Consider the following 22,215-nt stretch of genomic DNA (forward strand, 5'->3'; position numbering starts at 1 on the left):
CTGTATATAGCTGTGTATTTTATTACGCATTTACAAAATATATCGACTCCTTATTATCATAATGACTGTGTTTTTACTTTCCCAAAATCCAAATTACGGTTTTGAGAAGTAAATAAACCGGATCAAATAGATTGCACTTTTCGAAAGTGGTAAGAACTGTATGCGATTGAAGGACTTATAAATGATTTGCCATATAGGTACTAAATATTTTAAGAAAATGTGTAGTAAGAGTTATATTCTAGTAGAAAGAATATTACTACATAGTTCATGTTCGTCACTTTTAGTATATTTACAAATTTGTTTCAATATGAACGATGATTGTACACTAGTCAAAGGCTTTTAAGGCTAACATTTCTTGTCAAAGAGTAAAAATGTGTCTAATGTGATTAATGTTCATTTTAATACTCGCCTATTAGCCTATAACCAAAGAGTAGGATTTCCTAACACAAAAAAACACACTTAACATTAACATAGGTGATGTGCACATCAATCCCAAAATTTCTGACCTTAGCGAAATAATTAATAATTTTGCTACAAACTTGATAGTAGATATGCAGCTAACTAATGAAACAGCTGGTTAATTACAAACAGTTAGTGCATACTTAGTAATTAGTACTTAGTAACAAAGCTACACAAGGCATCACACTCCATTTTACACTAATCCTTCACTCATATATTTGGGTTAAAATACGTAGGCCTTGGCTTCCCCATCTCAAATGATGGTGATAATAATTAAACAAAATAGGTCATGTCAGCTGCCAACAATAATTAATATCCTTGCTTATACCATAGACAAAAATAATTAAACACAGTCTGTCAGCAGTGCTGCGGTCAACATGGTTACCATAAAGGTTCTGACGCACACCGCTATAAGCGCCGTGTAGTTACGTAACTACTTGGCGCTCCCAGCGGTGTGCGCCAGAACCTATGGTAACCGCAGCATGGCTGATGGTCTATATTTATAATTATTTTTGTCTATGCTTATACTTTATTAATACCAACGACGGTATTTGCATTCAATACATTTGTACAAATCAAGTAAAACAAAATATGCCGTAATCTACTAGACCAAATTTGGCCTGCAATGTATGTAGACTTAAATAAGAAAGCAACAAAAGGAGAACAAAGTCCGCTACTGAGGTGTAAGTATCCAAATACAGATTACCATTTGATGGATCTGATTTGATGTGTAGGTTATGTATTTAAGGTAGAGAAGTGAATCTCTTTTGACACCTAGTAACATCGGTCCTCCCGACTGCAGCCTTTGCGTCCTAGTAGTATATATCGCGACCGATCGCGACACGCTTCCACCACTTTCCTGCGAGAACCAAACTTCATGATTGGAACTACCTCCTTTGCATTAGCAATAATAGTTTTATCGTATTTCAGTTTCAAAAGACTATAATCTAATCTGTTATAACAAATTCGTACTCGATGACAAATTCATACTTTTATGTTGTTTGGATTTTATTTGCATATCGTAGGCCTATACGTCATAAACAAATAACTAATTCCTTTATTTGTTCCAGTGCACTCTATTTCCATATTTTACAAACCCAACAAACCTGTTCAATACAGTAAATTATTATTTATTTATTGTATATAAAACATAAATATTAACAAATAAAGAACCAATTTAAATGTACAGTGATACAAATAAAATTAGATTCTTTAGCCATATTTTGTTTCCTTTCTAAAGATGGGCTATCATGATTCGGATATTTTTCAAATTCAGTTTCGAAACACACAAATAAACCACAAATGAAAAAAAAATTCTCAAAATTGAACAAACATCCCCAATATTACACGTAGTTTAAACGTTATCTATAACTAACTGTAAATGTACAAGCAATCCTATAGAGCTAATCCTACTATTCAGTCTGTGTCTAGGAGAATGTATATACCATTCTTACATTCCTTTCCAATTAGGCTAATGATAACTTTCAAAGCCATTCCGGGCTCTGCAGATTATCAGATAACCTCAATAAGTAAGCCTGGGTACTTAAGGCCGAATAAGTGATTCGGCTTATGATTGTATAGGGAGATTTAGAAATTGTCTGTTTATGTAAAATATTATGTCAAAGACTTATTATTGTATAGCATTTCAAAAAACAAATAAATCTCCAATACAGTTAAAGTTTGCTACTTGTTTTTTTTTCTTTCGAATTTCAAATGTGGCGTTAGCTTACCCCAATATCCACGATACACTGGAGGGCTTTCCTTATTTGTAATATTACTCCTGATAAATATTTGTCCTATTTTGACCAAGAATGACATTCTTGGACAAAATGAGAACAATAATATTTCTTCTCTGCATAATATCTAGATATGGTTACATTTAATTTTTCCTGGGGAAGATGGTAATAATTCAAACTTAACAACATTCGCATATACAATTCTAGAGGGTAACTACTGTATATACTATTAATTTATCCTGGTTCGTTGATGACAATTAAGACAGTAGTTCTATCTCTCTAATACGTGTAGACTCTTGGAGTACTACTACTATTTATTTTTATTCTGGCTAAATAGACAAAAGTGTCCATCCTACTTTGTAGTCTGGAGGACTATTACTATTTATACCTCTCGGTAAATATATAGAAATAGTACTACTTTACTATGCTTAAAAAGTGCATAGGAAAAACACTACTCATTTTTCCTATGGAAATAAGTGAAAAGTGAATTTCCAATATTTTTTCTGATCACATCGCATTTTGTTGTACAAAGCCGGTGATGTAATTGTCTCCCAACAACTTTATCGATCTCAGTCCTGTGTTGCTTGTTACCGCGAGTGTCCTGTCTGCGTCTTGTCCTGCAGGAGATGGTTTTTATAAGGACGTTCCATTCCAATTGTCTTGTAATGCACTTCACTTCCCCTCCTACTGCGCTGAACCCGTGAACAAGAAATATCTCATCTCCCCCTTACCCCCCTTCTCTTCTCCCTCTTCCTTAGAGATCAAAAGAGACGAGCGCCCACGCGGGGCAAGCGAACAATTACTTTTAAGGCTTTCTTTTGGGGCGATATTTACTGGCAGGAAATAACTTTCTTCATCTTATGATGTGTTGTAAGTTTTCCTTAGAGTTTGGGGGTGGTTTGGCGAAAAGTTTGCCGTGGTTTTACCAGGGTTTTACACTACAATTTCTAGAAAGGGGTTTTTATGAAACTGATCATTGACTTGGGGCATAAAACACTGTTTTTGATGGACCGTGTCAAAACATTAACACATTGACCCGTCATTCGTGGTTGTATTTGACAACATTATAACGCGTTTGGCGAATCACAGTATTTGAACCCGGGGATTCTAGAACAGAAGTCTCTAAACGTTAATAGGGCGCACCCACCCCATAGTAGACATTTTATATGCACATTTAAAACGAGTCACACACAGACGTGTAGTCTTGAGATGAATATTTTTTCCTTTTATAAAAGATGTCACCTTTTATTCCATGTTCATTTTTTGGAAATAAAGAATCTTGAATCTTGAGTCTGTTACTTTAAATTAAGAAAAAAAATATTTAAAGTGTCAGTGTTAGTGGCCATTATTTATTATCATTACAAATACATAAATATCTATATTATTAAAAGAATTTGTTGGATTTTTGTATTCAGCAAATCGACCCCTAATTATTTATTTTTATAGGCATATAGGATATCTAAGCTCTTATCCTATAGTTGTGCCTTTTGGGGGGTTGGATGATATCCTGTAAAAGCCTTTCGTCCTATAGGCTTTTAAAATTTCAGAGTTTGTGCTCAATTCTGTTGTGAATCGTCTGCACGTTTTCAAGATTACATTTTTACATCAAAACAGATGGCCGTGATACAATTTGGTTTACATCCATACGAAAATGGGGTTATCGTTACAGTTGGTGGAGTTTTAGTGAATTCAAGTAAATAGTATATTTCACTAAACGGGACTTTCGTCACGAGTATTGAGTGATACTTTCTATCACGATAAAAAAAACTACTTCATCGAACTTAAAAATATATCTGATATTTCGTAATACACTCATTTTTCTAATCTAAACACAATACGGCTGTACAATTAATTTTAGCGTAAAATTTAGCTGATTGTAACTTTGTTGATGTCAGGCAAAGTATTGTTTTGTGTAGCGAAGTAATGTGTATGTCAGGAAAAGTCAGCTGATCACTATTTGTTTTTGGTGTATGGAAACTGAAGATTTTCGAAGATCTCAGCTTTATAGAAATGCGCTATTTTCGAATACAGAGTGATGGACACATTTTTTACGTACTTATCTAAAGAAGTTATTTTTTAATCAAAGTTTGTTTAACTTATCATGCATGATTCCATTATATTGTATTGGGAAAATTAATTTCAAAGTTATGTTCAGGGCTTGCTTGAAAAATTACAGTGATAAGTTAATGGTTATCACGTAATTACGTAAAAATATATAATTTTCAACTTAACTCAGCGCAATTATAAAACTGTAAATTAATTGAAATAAATCGTGGATTTTAAAGTCACGAAGTGACGCTGGCTGCTAGTATAATGTTAACCAAATTGTTTTATATTATTTATAATTTTAATCAACCACATTAGGTACTTAATTTGATTATCGTATGAAAAATATTTTAATCAATATTTTTTAATTAGTCACCAAGTTATTGGAAATCTAGTTTAGTTTAACTAGTGAAAAGTACCTCTGCAATATAACGAGAACGGTTGACAATGAAACAATAATTGTCCAAACATTTCGATGTGCAGTTTGTGTGGACAAATTTAACTGACAGGTTCATTTTCCAACGATGCAATGTTTAGTGTAAAGTGTTTTCTGTGATTAACAGTGTGATGAACTGTTGTTTGATTGGCTGATGATGTTCTTTGTCGCCAAACATTTGATGTGTTGTGTTGTGGAATGTCAATTGAATATTCAGTTTTCAGTTCATTGTGATGTTGTATCCCTTTCAGACCCAGCACACTCATTTGTGTAGGTAAATTTTTAAGGCCTGACAACCTAAAAACACGATTGTGTAGGTTAGATGTTTGTTTTTTTGAAGTTTCTGGATCTTTCTGTTGCTCAGACCCAGCACACTCATTTGTGTAGGTAAATTTTTAAGGCCTGACAACCTAAATAACACGATTGTGCAGGTTAGATGTTTATTTGTTTTTTTGAAGTTTCTGGATCTTTCTGATGCTCAGACCCAGCACACTCATTTGTGTAGGTAAATTTTTAAGGCCTGACAACCTAAAAAACACGATTGTGCAGGTTAGATGTTTATTTGTTTTTTTGAAGTTTCTGGATCTTTCTGATGCTCAGACCCAGCACACTCATTTGTGTAGGTAAATTTTTAAGGCCTGACAACCTAAAAAACACGATTGTGCAGGTTAGATGTTTATTTGTTTTTTTGAAGTTTCTGGATCTTTCTGATGCTCAGACCCAGCACACTCATTTGTGTAGGTAAATTTTTAAGGCCTGACAACCTAAAAAACACGATTGTGCAGGTTAGATGTTTATCTGTTTTTTTGAAGTTTCTGGATCTTTCTGATGCTCAGACCCAGCACACTCATTTGTGTAGGTAAATTTTTAAGGCCTGACAACCTAAAAAACACGATTGTGCAGGTTAGATGTTTATCTGTTTTTTTGAAGTTTCTGGATCTTTCTGATGCTCAGACCCAGCACACTCATTTGTGTAGGTAAATTTTTAAGGCCTGACAACCTAAAAAACACGATTGTGCAGGTTAGATGTTTATCTGTTTTTTTGAAGTTTCTGGATCTTTCTGATGCTCAGACCCAGCACACTCATTTGTGTAGGTAAATTTTTAAGGCCTGACAACCTAAAAAACACGATTGTGCAGGTTAGATGTTTATCTGTTTTTTTTGAAGTTTCTGGATCTTTCTGTTGCTCAGACCCAGCACACTCATTTGTGTAGGTAAATTTTTAAGGTCTGACAACCTAAAAAACACGATTGTGTAGGTTAGATGTTTATTTGTTTTTTGAAGTTTCTGGATCTTTCTGTTGCTCAGACCCAGCACACTCATTTGTGTAGGTAAATTTTTAAGGCCTGACAACCTAAAAAACACGATTGTGTAGGTTAGATGTTTATTTGTTTTTTTGAGGCGGGTTACACACCGGTGTCGCGGATATGATGTCGCCGATATTTCTGATGTCGCGGACATGATGTCTGCGACCTGCGACATGTAATAAAATGCAACCATGAGAGAAGGGACACGTGCTGGCGACAAAGTTTCTGGATCTTTCTGTTGCTCAGACCTGTACGCATCGATTGGGTAGGTTATGGAGATCAGCTGGGAATTTTTTTTTTGCAGTCTGCCTTCATGTCTCATGGTAACACTGATTGTTTTGTTGCAACTTCAGATAGGAGAAAGAGGCAACTGTTAAGGTTAATGACTGTTTTATTTATGTTTTTAAACGTATATAATGCTAATTATTGCTGAAACTGAAATGGTTATTATGGTATTATGAAGGTTTCGTCTTTATAACAAACCTAATCAATAATTTTAGTATTTGAAATCCAGGTTAAAAACCAACATTTATTCAAGATTAGCTCAGGACTTAAAGCGGTCGAGATGACTAAGATTCCGGGTCTGAAAGGGCACGTGTTGAACAAGTTGCCATTTTTCCTGGGTTTGTTAAGTTGTTTACACAGTTTTCACAACTTTTGAGTCCTTCCTTACTATTTATTGAGTAAAGGATACGAATCCAAATCCCAAAATTACTTTTTCTTTTACTAACTGTAATGGAGACGTTCTGAAATAATCCCTTAAATTACAAAAGTAGTATATTTAACTACTAGTGCAGAAAGTGACAAATTTCGGGACAGATATTAGTTTACGAGCGAGACAAAGCTGAGTGCCGAAAACACCTCCCGAGCTTCGGAACCATTCTACATAACCATCCATATCTTCCTTGACGAGTGGACAATCCTTCATAGCGATGCATATAGGCACACAATGCTTATTAGCTTTAACAAAACTAATAACATCTTGGTTACAATTGATTCATAAGTAATTTATTGAACAATAGATTCCACAATAAAAAAATACACACTTCAGTTCTCCTGCTAGCTAAAACGGGGACTTCCTGTATTGTTTGGGACAGGAAAAGTAATGTGACACATGGCTTCTTAAAAAGGCTTATATCAGAAGAAGTTCACATAATGTAACTTTCTTTATAGGAAGATAGGAGGCTTCCTAGATAGGAGGGCTCTTGGCCACTGACATGACTTACTGTAGTTAAAAGCGATTGGACAATCAAGCTCGATTAGACAAATGCACTCCGATTGTAACCTTTAAGTAGCTAATAAATACTGTCATGTTGATGTTAAATAGTTTGTAGCTTATGAAGCTTTAGTTCTTAAACGCCATTTTTTAAAACATATTACTTTATACAGTACTGACGCTTTACTTTTACGATTTTCTAAACTTCCCCTCCGTTATAATAAGGATTTCTTAAAACAACATTCACGTCCGCAAGTCTTCAAGGAAATAAATGGAATTGGCTTAGTTTCCGTCAAAATAACAGGAACAAAACACAAGTAAGAACAAATTAATAGAACGGATACAGGTCTAATTGGTAGGGGAGAGAATGGTAGAGGGGAGAAGCATCACCTGCCTTAGCTCCCCTCAGGGTGGCAACACTGAGTCTACAGGCGTACCAACTGCACCGACGAAATAACCGTTTGTTACACTAACACAGCATCACACGGTACATACATATAGTAGGCCTACATAGCGTTACCAACATTTGCCACCAAAATATATCCATTGGTTATGGATGCCAAGTCTGTTAAAATACTCTTGGCAGTATTTTTCTTAAAGCATTCTAGTCTAGTGTTTTTCCTGTCAGGTGGTAACACCATTATTAGTACGGTGCAATTAGACCTAAACCGGGACATCCAAAAAAAAAGTTTCAAACCAGCGCCAAATTGTTGAATACACTTCCCTCAATATGTAAAAAAAAGTTACACTGATTTGAGTGTCGGGTTTGGGGGGGAGGGGGTGAAAATGGGGTGAAAATAGGACTTTTTTTACTTTTGTGCAAATACCTCAAAAACGGTGAGTTTTTCTTAAAATACAATGAATTACAAAAATAATCTACATTAAATTTAAAACAAAATGATACCATACAATACTTATCTACAATGAACGGTTCAGGAGATATTGAGGGGTAAATGTGATTTTTTCTTAAAATTCTAAAAAAATTGTTTTTAAATGGAGAAAACCCATGGACACCCATAAAAAAGTTTCTATTGAGTGCCAAATTGTTCAATGTACCTCCCTTAATATGTGTAAAAAAGTTACACTGATTTGAGTGTCGGATTTGGGAAGTAGGAAGAAAATGGGTGAAAATAGGACTTTTTTTACTTTTTTGCAAATACCTCAAAAACGGTGAGTTTTTCTTAAAATACAATGAATTACAAAAATAATCTACATTAAATTTCAAACAAAATGATACCATACAATACCTATCTACTATGAACGGTTCAGGAAATTTTGGGGGGTAAATGTGATTTTTTCTTAAAATTCTAAAAAAAATTGTTTTTTAAATGGAGAAAAACCATGGACACCCATAGAAAAGGTTTCTAATGAGTGCCAAATTGTTCAATAGACCTCCCTTAATATGTGTAAAAAAGTTACACTGTTTTGAGTGACGGATTTGGGAAGTAGTGTTTAAAGAAAATGGGGTGAAAATAGGATTTTTTTTTACTTTTTTGCAAATACCTCAAAAATGGCGAGTTTTTCTTAAAATACCGGTACAATGAATTACAAAAATAATCTAAATTAAATTTAGAACAAAATGATACCATACAATACCTATCTACAATAATTGGTTCAGGAGATATTGAGGGGTAAATGTGATTTTTTCTTAAAATTCTACAAAAATTGTTTTTTAAATGGAGAAAACCCATGGACACCCATAAATTATCTTAATCCAATAAAGAATTTTAAAATGGTGGCCATTTAAATATTTTAAATTTAAATTGCAAAAAAGGCTATTTTTTATGAAAAATGTAATGAAAACTTTTATTTAGGTTTTAAAATTCCCTATCAAACGACACCAAGCTCAATAAGATTGAATAAAAATAACTAAATTATAACTATTTTTAGTTGTAAAATTATTAAGATCAAGGCTTCGCTATTCAGGTTTGCCTCATTTTACAACTAAAAATTGTGATATTTCATTTATTTCTTTTATTATTTTCATCATTTTAAAAGCTAAATGAAGTTCATAAAAGTCTCATAAAATTAGTCATTTTTTGCAATTTCAATTTAAAAAAATTTAAATGGCCGACATTTTGAAATTTTTAATTGGATTAAGATCATTCTTTTTCTAACGAGAGTCTATTTTACCTCAACATACATACCAAGTTACATAATGATCGGTAAAAAAATTCAAAGATAAAATACTGTTTATGTGTAAAAAAACAAAATGACAAATATCTGGTTAACGAAGTGATTTTGGGAAATAATTTATTCTTGATTTTCTAATTATTTTGACCCATAGAACCATTTTCTGGAGATTGGCTGTTCTTACGGGACACCCTGTAGGATGTCTCACGTAAAGTGAACCAATAGCGTTGAAACTCACCTTTTTTATTATGAGTTAGTTATAGAGTTGACTTCTTATGGAGCACTTCCCTTTACTTTTTAGATGTTTTTTGGGATGATTTCCAATTTTAAAAATATGTTTGCCATTTTCCAATATGGCTGACAACTTTGTTATTTCTTATGGAACACCCTGTGGTTTATGATTGTTTTATAATTCAAATGCAATTTTAAGACATTTTTAATTTTGACATTTTCTCTTAAAATCTACTCATTTAGGAGTTACAACGTAACGTGTTACACTTATGGAAAAAAGGCTTGCTGTATACATTCCGCATCCTGTAGCTCATATACGAATAAGTTTATAGAATATGCAAAGAACAAAAAAGAGTTAAAATCGCATTTATATCTTAAACAGACCATGAAATACAGAAGGTTCCAATATTAAAGTTAGCTGCCATTTTGGAAAATGGTGGAAAGTTTTTTTACAAGGAAATCAATATTTTTATTGTATTCTATTATTTTATTAGAATGTAGTTGAAATTTTTACAACCGTGCATAGTTGATAGGTATTGTAAATACGTATGATTGTGTTTGAAATTCAATAAAGATTTTTTTTTTTGTAATTCGTTATATAAAAAAGCACCCTTTACGAGCCTCCCTTTTTGAAAAGCCCTCCTACCAAATCAGAGACTCAAATCAGTGTAACTTTATTACACATATTAAGGGAGGTCTATTGAATAAATTAGCACTCATTAGGAGATTTTTATGGGTATCCATAGTTTTCATGAATTTAAAAAAACAACTTTTTTAGAATTAAAAGAAGAAAATCACATTTACTCCTCAATATCTCCTTACCCGTAAATGGTAGATAGGTATTGAATGGTATCATCTTGTTCTAAATTTAATTTAGATTATTTTTGTAATTCATTGTATTTTAAGAAAAACTCACCATTTTTGAGGTATTTGCAAAAAAGTAAAAAAAGTCCTATTTTCACCCCATTTTCTTTAAACCCTACTTCCCAAATCCGACACTCAAATCAGTGTAACTTTTTTACACATATTAAGGGAGGAATATTGAACAATTTGGCACTCATTAGAAACTTTTTTATGAGTGTCCATGGTTTTTCTCCATTTAAAAACATTTTTTTTAGAATTTTAAGAAAAAATCACATTTACCCCCCAATATTTCCGGAACCGTTCATAGTAGATAGGTATTGTATGGTGTCATTTTGTTCGAAATTTAATGTAGATTATTTTTGTAATTTATTGTATTTTAAGAAAAACTCACCGTTTTTGAGGTATTTGCAAAAAAGTAAAAAAAGTCCTATTTTAATCCCATTTTCACCCCCTCCCCCCCAAACCCGACACTCAAAACAGTGTAACTTTTTTTTTACATATTGAGGGAAGTGTATTCAACAATTTGGCACTGGTTTGAAACTTTTTTTTGGATGTCCCGGTTTGCTCTTTTTTTAAGCTAATTGCACTGTACTATATGTGCTCGTTGGGTAACACTGGGTCTCCACAAGCTTTCTCGCTGCTGCATAATATCAGTATATTACAGTACTGCCATTTTGCTTCAAACAGAATATTAATTGTTACTATTTTGTTACTATTACTTTTTGTGTTAATCTAAATTCCAACTGCGCCAACAAAATAAAGTAACATCTTTTGTTTCTAGGTGTTACCATATATTACATTATCTATTATGTTACTAATGTTTTAATTGTAATCCTATTCAGGTGCATTTTCATTCAAAACGGCAGCACTGCATCTTTTATACAGAAAACCTAACAAAATTCAGTTCCCAACTAGTTTGGCTATTTCTAAAAAAAAATGAGTTGTATATTTTTTGCTGCACCGAAAAATAATAGTTACTAATTTATTACCATTACACATAGTAACAAAATTTTTTTTATTAAACTGTTACTTGAAAATTCCTTCCTCTTATTAAGAACAAAAACGCAGTGCCTCAGTGAAATTTCAAATATTGTGGCTTATACTGTTCCCAACACCAATTAAGTTGCCATATATATATTTGAACCGACTCCTTCCTGTATCCAATCATCAATTATAGGTCTCGGAAGTGAAACCAGTAGCAGGTTAACCAACCTGATCAATTAGCAGTGATTAACGCTAATGAGCACGGATACAGTGTTACCAACTGCGCCGCTATTATGTCTATCTAGTCAGCTGCTTGATTGATGTCCAAGTTTCTCAGAACTGGTTTATGGAAGTGTTGATAGATAGGTTCCTATATGTATGATTACAAAACTATTATTCTTATGACATATTCCTATGATTAATAAACGAGTTTTCCCTCACCTGTTATTTTGTTTTGTAGAAATTACATTCTATTTGTATGATTATTTTGGATATATATACTAGGCGAAACCCGTCGAAAACGACGGTTAACTGTTGAGGTTTCGAGCTAAATAATTTAATCATCAATCGATGATAAATAACTCCATTTTTGTGATTCAGCAGCGTGCTTCAGGTAAACCGATTCAGCAGGCCGATGCTAACAAACAATAGCTAAAATAAAAGCTGGTATATCACTGAACGTTCTTAGACCAAAACTTATAGGATAATGCAAAAAGAACTAATGAAATCCATCTTAAAGTGGGAATTGAAAAAAAAACAAATTTATGTTTTTTCATCGAGTAATGGATAACGGATGATGCTTGATGGCAAATCTGTGCGTGCATACCTTTAATTTAAGACAAAAATTATGAAAATCGATCGGTTAGAAGGGCCGAACCACGAACTGACTCGAAAGAGAAAAACCAATATTTTTTATATATAGATGATTAGAAGTCGACTTTCTATAATAGATTTTGTGCTGAACAAACTGTTGGTTAATGGTTTTGGATATGTGTGATAACCAGTCACCGAACTGTTTTATGAGCATAATTATACAGAAAGTCTCCCAAATGCAAATGTGACTTTTTCTATTCGAAACTGTTGTTTAATGGTTGGTATTACTAAACTGTATTTTTATCAAAGGTGATGTTAAGCGAATATCTTTCAGGCTTAACAGAAGAAAGCCTTGAATTTTTGAAGAAAGCTTTGAAGAAGATGTCGTTAGTTTATTTTTCGTCGTAATAATGTACGATTACTATTTTGTTTTATAGCCCTATCTGAGCAAAATGCTGAACAAATCTGTCATCAATAATATTGAAATCAAGTTCTGTAAGGTTTATTACAAAACTTATTGTTTGTAGTTTCGTGTTTGAGACACGATGAATACAAAAATGTCTTAAGAAGAATAAATAGTTATCATTTATCTGGCAGATATTAAATTACAACAAAAGGAGAACAAAGTCCGCTACTGAGGTGTAAGTATCCTTCCAATTGACAGTAGTTACTGACAACTGGTCGGTGCTGACTGATGGCCTAACAAGGTAGAGAAGTGAATCTCTTTCGACACCTAGTAGCATCGGTCCTCCCATCCGCAGCTCGATACGGCCTGGTATATATGTCGACGCGCCGACACAACTTTCCTGCGAGAACCAAACTGGTTAACTGGAATTATTGTGGATTTCCGTGATATTTACCCAAATACAATAACGGGAGAAGCTTATTTTGTAATTATACATTACATTAACAACCCTGTTAATGCCTGTTAATTGTTTTTGGAATTAATTGTTTTTAATGCAACATTAACTTTTGGACATAAAAATTATATTTAAAAAATCCTACTCACCTAGTATTTCTACATTATCACAAAAACTTTCGAAGGTTTCTATATTTTTAATTTATGAATCTTTGGGTTAGTGGTAGATTAAAAAAAATGTACAGTAAAATTAGATTTGTATACCTTAAGATTTTCTTCTTGGATTCGTATACTCTAATAGCCAAGAAATAATCTATTTGTAAATTAATTTTTAGTATGGTTTGACTAAAATGAGAAATACGTTGTTCTAATAAAATTGGATCCAACCAAATTTAACACAGTACTGTATTTAATATGTTAATACTGTATTATGTTCATGTGTTTGACTCGTATGATTCAATTATTACTTATTTACTATCTTAGTGACACACATTTTTGTTATAAAACTAATCAATAGAATTATTATGAATTATTTTATTAATTAGTGAATCAATTAATTTTAATTTATCGCATAGTATCACAATAAACACTATAAACGGATGTATCATTTGCCAATTAATTAAAAGAATATTGAACTTGAAAGAATATTGAACAATGACGTCAATTATGATAAATTCATGAGTCAGAAAAATTAATTTTCCAACATGCTCGGAAAGTTTATACATAAGAATGACACACAGAAAACGGGCAAACCTTGGTTATTTGAAATTAATCATATTTTCTTTGTTTATTAACGAATAAAGAGACCAATTAGATACAACTGCTTCGTTTTAGCGAATTTCTCTACAGAAAAGAGGCTGTTACAGTAGGTGATATGGTAAGACCAGGCCCGTAACCGATTTACTTTTTTCATTTTGATGTCTCCAGAGGCCAAAACACTATTCGTTAAAAATTTTATCTATGAAATATATATTTCCACAATATATTATGTTTTTACAATTTTAATTTTAGCCATCATGTACTCGTTAAATCTAATGTTTATTGAAATAGGGATGTACCTAGGCACAGAGCATTGCTCGCTGGTATTTAATTTGTAAAGAGGTTAAAAATATAAAGCATGCATATTAATGATTTCCAACAGATTTTACTTTTCATTAAAACCATATATATAAATAAAATTAGAGTTTTGTCTGTACATTGCTCAGAATCATAAAGTTTTAGGTTATTTTTACGTTTTATACATTAAAGAAGCCGAAACAAGTCTCATCTAAATTTCTGTCTGTCTGTCTTTCTGTAACACTCAAGACGACATTTTACGCAATCTTCTCCAGGAAAACGAGAGTACCTATCACGATCCATGTCATTTTAATGTATTCACTGGATTGGCGAGAGTGTCTTTAGCCATTAAAATATGGCCTCACTACTTTGTAAATAAAATTACAGACGTTCAAAAATGCAGTTTTGTGCGATTTTTGTCAAGTTTTTGTCCAATTTTTATCACATAATCATCTATGAAATAACGAACAGCTGTTCTTATCAAGATTATTTTTTCTAGCTGTCACTGATATGTTTACAAATGTTGTTTACAAATACCACAACCATTTCCGATCACATTTTGAAGGCAAATCCTAACCAAGTGAGATTAAAAACGTTTTTCTTACATAACGGATTTAATTAATCGCAAGTGGAATAATATAGTGTAACCGTAAATGTAATTAAATAACTAGGCGTCATCCAGGTCAGGAACCAGATATTCTTTGTGTATAAAATTGTTCTTGAGGTTAGATAACCAGAAAGAAGACCTTGAATCAGTGTTGTATAGGGCTGGGAAACTTAAATTCATTAATGATCGTCGCCAATAGCTTACAAACAAGGTTTCCACTCATTGACGGCGCTTCAATGGCGGTTGTGTAAAGTGTAAAGTAAACAACTGCAGTGGGTGATTAATAGAGGTTTACGGTTTATGGATGATGCTAAACTCGCTTTTCCAATGTGTCACTTCGGTTCCTACTCACCATGTGATGCAATCGCTGGACCATACAGCCAATAGGCCCATAGCCCATCTCTTGGGTACTTACGCCTACCCAATTATTCATAACAACCTTTTTGACGACGATCCTTGATACCGGTACTTTTCCCTAGAATACACGGCCTCCCTACTTAAGAAATAAAATTACAAACGTCCAAAAACCCAGCATTGTGTGATTTTTGTCACATTTCTTTCTAATGTTAATATATATACCAATCATTGTTTAGAGAATACGTAATCTATAACAAAAAGTTGTTTGTATAAGGTTGTTTTTTTTTCAAACTGACACCAATAAGTTTAGGCCTACATTAAAAGTTGTTTACGAATAAAACAATTAATGGGAAATAACTTTGATTGCCGATAACTTTTTACGAGAAAATTCAAAACCAAGAAATCAATAATCTTGTGACTTGATTAACGCATTTAATTGGTTGAATGTACTTTAGTTGCTAACTGTAAACGTTGGTTTTTGGTACTGGTTCTTTTCCTTAGAACCATTGGTAGCAGCAAGAATCATTTTTACGTACCAACACTTCACTGTAATTTACAAATTAGTTATCGTTGGTATTGCACCTTATTTATACAGTCGTATTCAGTTTAATTGATGTCTTAAATGTATAAGTTTTGCTTTTTCTGTCTGGATTCCAAAATGTTAGTTTATGCCAAGAAAATGATAACTCATTTAAGTAAAACATTTGTTCAGCAAACCATCGTGAATTGTTTACGATTTACGTTGTTTATGTTTTAATAGTTCGTGGCCTATTTTGGTAATTTGTATTATAAATTACCAATCTAAATCGTCTATAGTACTTCATTTCATATAGTAAGCAGTCATTTCGACAGCATTTCGCGTCATCTTCGGTCCAAGCAAATATAAATTGATAAAATTTGATGACATTGACAAAGATTTCAAATATTAATTTTACTTTGTTATGCTTAAAACGTAACAAATTCCCTAATTAAGTTCTGTATTTTTTTGTGTATGTCTGTTGGTAACGTATTAATGTCCTTATTTCTTAGTGTCACGAAAAGGACAAGTTGAGCACCTTTGATAATGAAAATGTCAACCCGAAAGTGTTAAATGGTGAGGTTGAGGCAGTACTTTAAATACTTTTAACCATTGTGGAAAGTAACTTTCAACTATAGGCCTACCTTAGGGCTATGACTCGTAGATCTATTTCTCATAGTAGGCCTATAAAGCTTTTTTAGTTTAATCATTGGATTTAACATATGGACTAACATATGGGGTGACATGACTTTTAATTGCAAAGCGTTTGTTTTGGCTTGAAACTGTCAGATACTGTATTTGCGAAGGTGTATATATAATAGTTTTGCCAGCATATCTGAAAATATGCAAACCAACTGCTGTTCTTAATATAAGAAGGTTTCAACTAACTACTATAAGATCCCCGTGCGTAGAACGGGCACACAGCTAGTACTGTAATACAGTATTATAAAATGGGTAATCTAATGAAATTTATAATGTATTAACTTTAGATAATACTAATACAGTACTGGTGCTATTTATACAACAATTTATTCACAGTTTTATAATCTTAAGTCATTAAAAACCACTGTAAATAATCTTGCATTACTAACACAGCTCAAAAAGTAAAAAAATAAAGATATCAATATTTGAACACAGCATAACAGAAGAAATAGTTTGCGAAATGGATGTCTTAAAAATGTTATATAAATTATAAATGTCTGTATTTTTAATACGATGACGTTAAAACAATAAGCTACATTAAAGTATAGCTTGTAATTCCTAAGCAATAGGTATAGCTGTAAAGTGTTATAAATTACAAGTAATTTTGGACACTTGGTCATAAATTGGGTTTGAATTAACAACAAACTGCAAATGCAGTTTCCTCGTAAAATCGAGTTTAAAACTATACAATTTTAGAAAAACTATTTTAAACAGTTAAAGATAATCTAACGTAATTGTGTGCGCAAACGTTACTCGTAGTGTGGACTTACTTTAGTAAAAATCCTATCAGACAAATTGAAAGTATACAGGATTTCTGCGGCGGGGTATCGTTGGTTATAGTTATAGTCGTTGGCCTACTAGTTTCAGTGAGATTTTATTTCTTCATTCCGTATTTGATATTACATCAAAAAGTTATAAGCCATTATGCAATTCCCAACACATGTTCGCATGTTTACAGATGCGTTGATTAGGCCCAACAATTAGAAGAACGATATCACGTAGGCCGTGGCGTCAGCGCTATCACATACAGTGAGTCAGCGTCGCCACAGCCAACATTCAACGTTACGTAACCTGCAAGGCTATCAGCTGTTATCAGTCATTCCATTGTTGTGGCGACTGTGCCAGTGTTGCCAACACGACGAGACCACACATCAAATTTCCCCGAAATCATCCCAACAGTCGTAGCCAACCCCAAAGCCCCAAACCTCCACGCGCAAGCCATTGATAGGTAAAGCTGTAATTTTAGGTTTAAGCACTGTAAACGCTTTTAAATTGCATTTACAGATGTATATGGTTAAACAATAGCCTTAATTGTTAAAATGCTATCTGATTTTAGAACCATGACAAGGTCAACGCCATCAATGAGTAGTAGCCTATATGGTAGCTCAGTGGTTATACAGTATTGCTCACAGTCAAAATGCTACCGCCGGTTCGATCCTGAGCCTGAGAAAAGTATGTAAGTTTTTCATGGTTCGAAACTGGACCCAGTTAGTTTTCCTTGGCCATTGGACTCTTAATAATTGGTCCTGACTAATGAAACAGCTGGTCTTAAGTCAATAACAAAGCTACACAGATCATTTCACTCCAATCTATACTCAAATTTGGGTTAAAATACTGTGCGTCATCATCTCAAATGATAACTATAATGAAAAATTAAAAGTACATTGATGTCAATATGCTTTCTAATGATTCTAATTTAAGACAATAAATTGTATAAAGGCCAATTATAGTTTGTTAACGTTGTTTAAATGAATCGATTAAAATAAAATCCACATTGTGACTTTTCCAAAGTCTGTGTGTATCAAATAAAGACCTCAATTACATTTAAAAAACTGGTTTCAAAATTTGAACAAAACTTTTTGCAGGAATCTCTTCTGAACAATAAACAGTGTGTTGGTTCTCGCAGGAAAGTTGTGGAGTAGTGTCGCCATATATACAGAGCCACCGAGCACTGTTCACTGGAGGACCGATGCTGCTAGGTGTCGAAAGAGATTCATTTCTCTACCTTGTATATACAATAAACGCAAGTTCGTTGATTACAGATCCTTACTGCTAGGACTGTATGATACATCAATTACACCTCAGTAGCGGAATTTGTTCTCTTTTTATTTTAACTTACGAGTGTTTGATATACAGTATGTTATACTTCAGTACAACAATTAAAAATTCCCCCACCACAGAACAACCTGCAGACTAAGCCAATTCATACAGTATTTACCTAGTACGATATTCACTTAGACATTCCTATAAATGCCATAGGAATGTTTAACGTAAAAAATACAAAAATTTGAAAAGCTTCACAGTAAAATAATTTATTTAACATTCTAAAACTTTTTTTTGACAGACATCCACAATTTTCTGTTAAAAATGTTGTCTTACAGAATTATAATAAGGATTAGGTTATTACAATACTCCTTTCCTTTTGTGATTTGTGAATTAAGTTCTGATTATTTTTAATGGTAATTTGTTTGTACACTTTTTCAAATATTTATGACGCATTTATGACGGTTCGTAAAGATAAGACTTCTTCCCAACCAACACCCAAAATAATAATTTTATTATTTATTTTATTAATTTGTCATAAGGCCCTTACATAAATTCAAAATATGGACTATTAATATACAAATTCTACACGGTTTTAACCAATTTTAAACCATGTTAAATCGTATATAAACTTGCTCTACGAGTTAATACAAGTCCAAATTACCTCTTATTGGTGTTTAAAGATGCAGCCCTTGTAACTAGTTGGGCCACAAGACATAGTTGGGATGCAGTAAGGGTAGTTTTTTGTCCCATTGTCCCGCCCTTGCTATCTCTAGGATGCCCTAATACATCAAATTATAAAATACCTCCTCCATTTTATTGCCCGTTTCTGTTTATTGGATTCTCAGGAATGTCTGAATGGGATGTTTCGGCCTCAGGTGGGTCACTGGAAGACTGCTCCCCGGAAAACTACCCCCCAAGCAGGTTCCTACGTCATGTTGACGCAGATATCGGGAGGGGCAGTTTTCTATTCACGGACACTCACGTTTCGTTGTCAAACTCTTCTTAACTAACCTACCAAACTTGCTGTAATATTTTAAAGGTCTTTTTATATTCCCCAGTTGCCTTTTCTGTAATCAAACGGAATTACTCGAATTAAAATTACTGTACAGTTACATAGCATTACATTTTGCTATACTCCTCGCCACCCTAACTTGAGGCAGCTTAAGGCCGCACGCCGTATATCTAGTGCGGGCTTAGGCTGCCTCAAGTTAGGATGGCGAGGACTATAGAGGCGTAGTATTCCAGTCACAGACACGGCTACCATTTGGTTAGTTGGCAGATTTCATGATGTCACATTTAACCTGGGGGTGGTTTCCGAGGGGTAGTATTTCGCATTCCCAATAAGAGATCATCCTTATGTAATCCTTATTTCATTACTAATCATTTAGGAATTCAGCTTAAGTTTTACCTTTGACTATTGATACAACTACAAATTTCATTCCCATGTTAAAGTTGCCACAAGACAGTTCGTGCTGAACTAAATTACTAAGTTTTACTTTCAATATTCGAACTTTGTGTACCTAGTCAAACTAATGGAATTTCCTATTGTGAGTTATAGCAACTGCTATGATCTATCAACAAGGCCAGCCACAAAAAATAAGGTAGAAAATATAATTTTAGACACCAGCGCATTCTGTGTCTGGTTCATACAACTATGTTCTTTATTTGTTAATACAAAATTGGCTGAAAATACTATTATTTATCAACAATCCGTATGATTTTTTATGAAAATAGATGAAATAGATTTTGTTAAACGTATTATTGTTATAACTTTTTATTAGTTAAGATACAACTTTTTACCCTAAAACCTTTTCTATTGGCCACATTTTTTGGATTAAAACTACGTTTTAATGTCCCATCTCGTACCGTTATCGAGCTACAGTCGTTTCAATGCATAGCGCGTTCCGCCATCTTTGCCCCCCTCCCCCCAAGTTCTCGACCACATGAAAAGTAGGCGAAATGCGTATTTTTTTATCACCACAGTCCATATTACAACTATCAGCAAAGATATTTGATATTACTTCTTTGCGACACTCACAAATTAATTCTACTTTCGGTAAAAAAACTACACGAAAAATCAATGTTTACATATTTTATACAATAACTTGTTTATTACTAGAGATACGACCTCGGGCCTGATAATCATTATTGTAGTACACATTTTTAGAATTACAACGACGTTTTAACCGATGTTCTATCTTTTACCGTTTGCAAACCGCCATGTTTGCCCCCTCCCCCCACCTTATCGACCACTTTTGAAATAGGCGACATACGTAATTTTGATCACCACAGTCCATATTACAATAATCAACAATAACATTGCGTAGGCCTACTACTTTCATGCATGCTCAAACCCCCTCAGCTCCTGGATCTGGACTATTCAGTATCCAATCGTCAATGTGGTTTTACTTAATGATAAAGTACAGTTAATACGTTAGATAAGCAAACTCACATTATTTTTCAGCAATTTTCTTATCAAAAATGTAAATGTGAATGTAAATGTGAATGTAAATGTGAATGTAAATGTAAATGTAGATGTAAATGTGTTTCTAATCTGGTCGGGAAAACGTTAGAAGGGTGAAGCTCTCTAGAGGAAATGATTTTTAAGCTATCATTCGTCACTCTGTAAAATCAAAAGATTTACAATGACACCTCAATAGTGACAATCGGTTTAGTGGGACTGGTGAAAAGGGATGTACAGAAAAAGCAAGAGTAAGTTATTGAAGTAAAATATAAAGATATTAGATTCGTCACAGGATTAAACATGCACAAACAGCACAATTGTTCTTCAAACTGTTTTGTTATCAAATTTTCGTCACCGGTTTCAACGCCACAGCTCAAAAATGAGTTTACCACTGTACTTGCAGTTAAATTCCTTCTCCCCCTTCACCTCCCCCCATTCATAATTCTCTCTCCCCTTCTCGCTTTATTGGTTATGATTGGTTTTCGTTTATCGTATTTCTTTCTTGGACAAATATTTATCTATATCGTGATCTCGTGTTATTTTCACCTATTGCAGGATTTTGCCAATTACAATATTACATTTTCATATTTTATTAACTTTGATTTTCCAATCAAAATCTGGTTGTGTCATTTTTTTACTTACTTGTTGAAAACTATGTATATATATTCTTGTTTACTTATTTATTCATTTAAATTATAATGTGTGACTAAAATATTCTAATATTTAGGTAATTATGTTTCCCTATTTTTAGAAACTTAAGTAAGATTTTCAATAAATGTTGAAGTACATTTATTGAAAATCTTACTTGATTCTAAAAGGCATTTTAGGATTTTAGATACTCGTTTACTTTTTAAGTTCAACACTAGTCTATTAATTAGGCCTTGTATTAGATCTATGTAATAGGCTCATGCGGTACTAACATGAAGACATCCTTCTTACATTGTATTGTTTCGTATTTAATTATTGTGGGTTTACTATATAACCTGAATGTACAATTTTTAAATACTGACACTTCACTGGTCAATATGATAAAATTGTATCCAATAATGTATAAGGGCAGGAGCTAGTGCTCCTAATAAGTATATCCAAAGTTTAGTTCTCGCAGGAAAGTGGTAGAAGCGCGTCGGCATATATACAGCGCTGCAGAATGTGCTGGCAGGAGGACCGATGCTACTAGGTGTCGAAAGAGATTCACTTCTCTACCTTGTAAAAATATCATCTTCAACAATTCCGAGCTGTCTACTGTCAAACAGTTACAGTCGGGTTGAACACTTACACCTCAGTAGCGGCCTTTGTTCTCCTTTTAATTTGATGTTTGTTTTGGTAGTAGTTTTCATATTTTGTTTTATTTCTATTATATGTGGGTTGAAGTAGTACTCAGA

General features: G+C 33.2%; 1 protein-coding gene across 1 annotated transcript in view; it reads right to left on the reverse strand.

Annotated features, from left to right (window-relative positions):
• Positions 1-12,830: 12,830 nt before the first annotated feature.
• LOC128989410 (uncharacterized) overlaps positions 12,831-22,215 on the reverse strand; it is a 38,738-nt gene continuing 29,353 nt past the window's right edge. The window contains exon 7 of the mRNA XM_054411301.1: positions 12,831-13,031. Coding sequence (XP_054267276.1) covers positions 12,831-13,031 — 201 coding nt within the window. The remainder of the gene's footprint in view (positions 13,032-22,215) is intronic.

Source organism: Macrosteles quadrilineatus, unplaced genomic scaffold (genome assembly GCF_028750875.1).
Source record: "Macrosteles quadrilineatus isolate MER2022 unplaced genomic scaffold, UCM_ALF_1.0 Scaffold_3__2_contigs__length_128488019, whole genome shotgun sequence".
NCBI lineage: Eukaryota > Metazoa > Arthropoda > Insecta > Hemiptera > Cicadellidae > Macrosteles > Macrosteles quadrilineatus.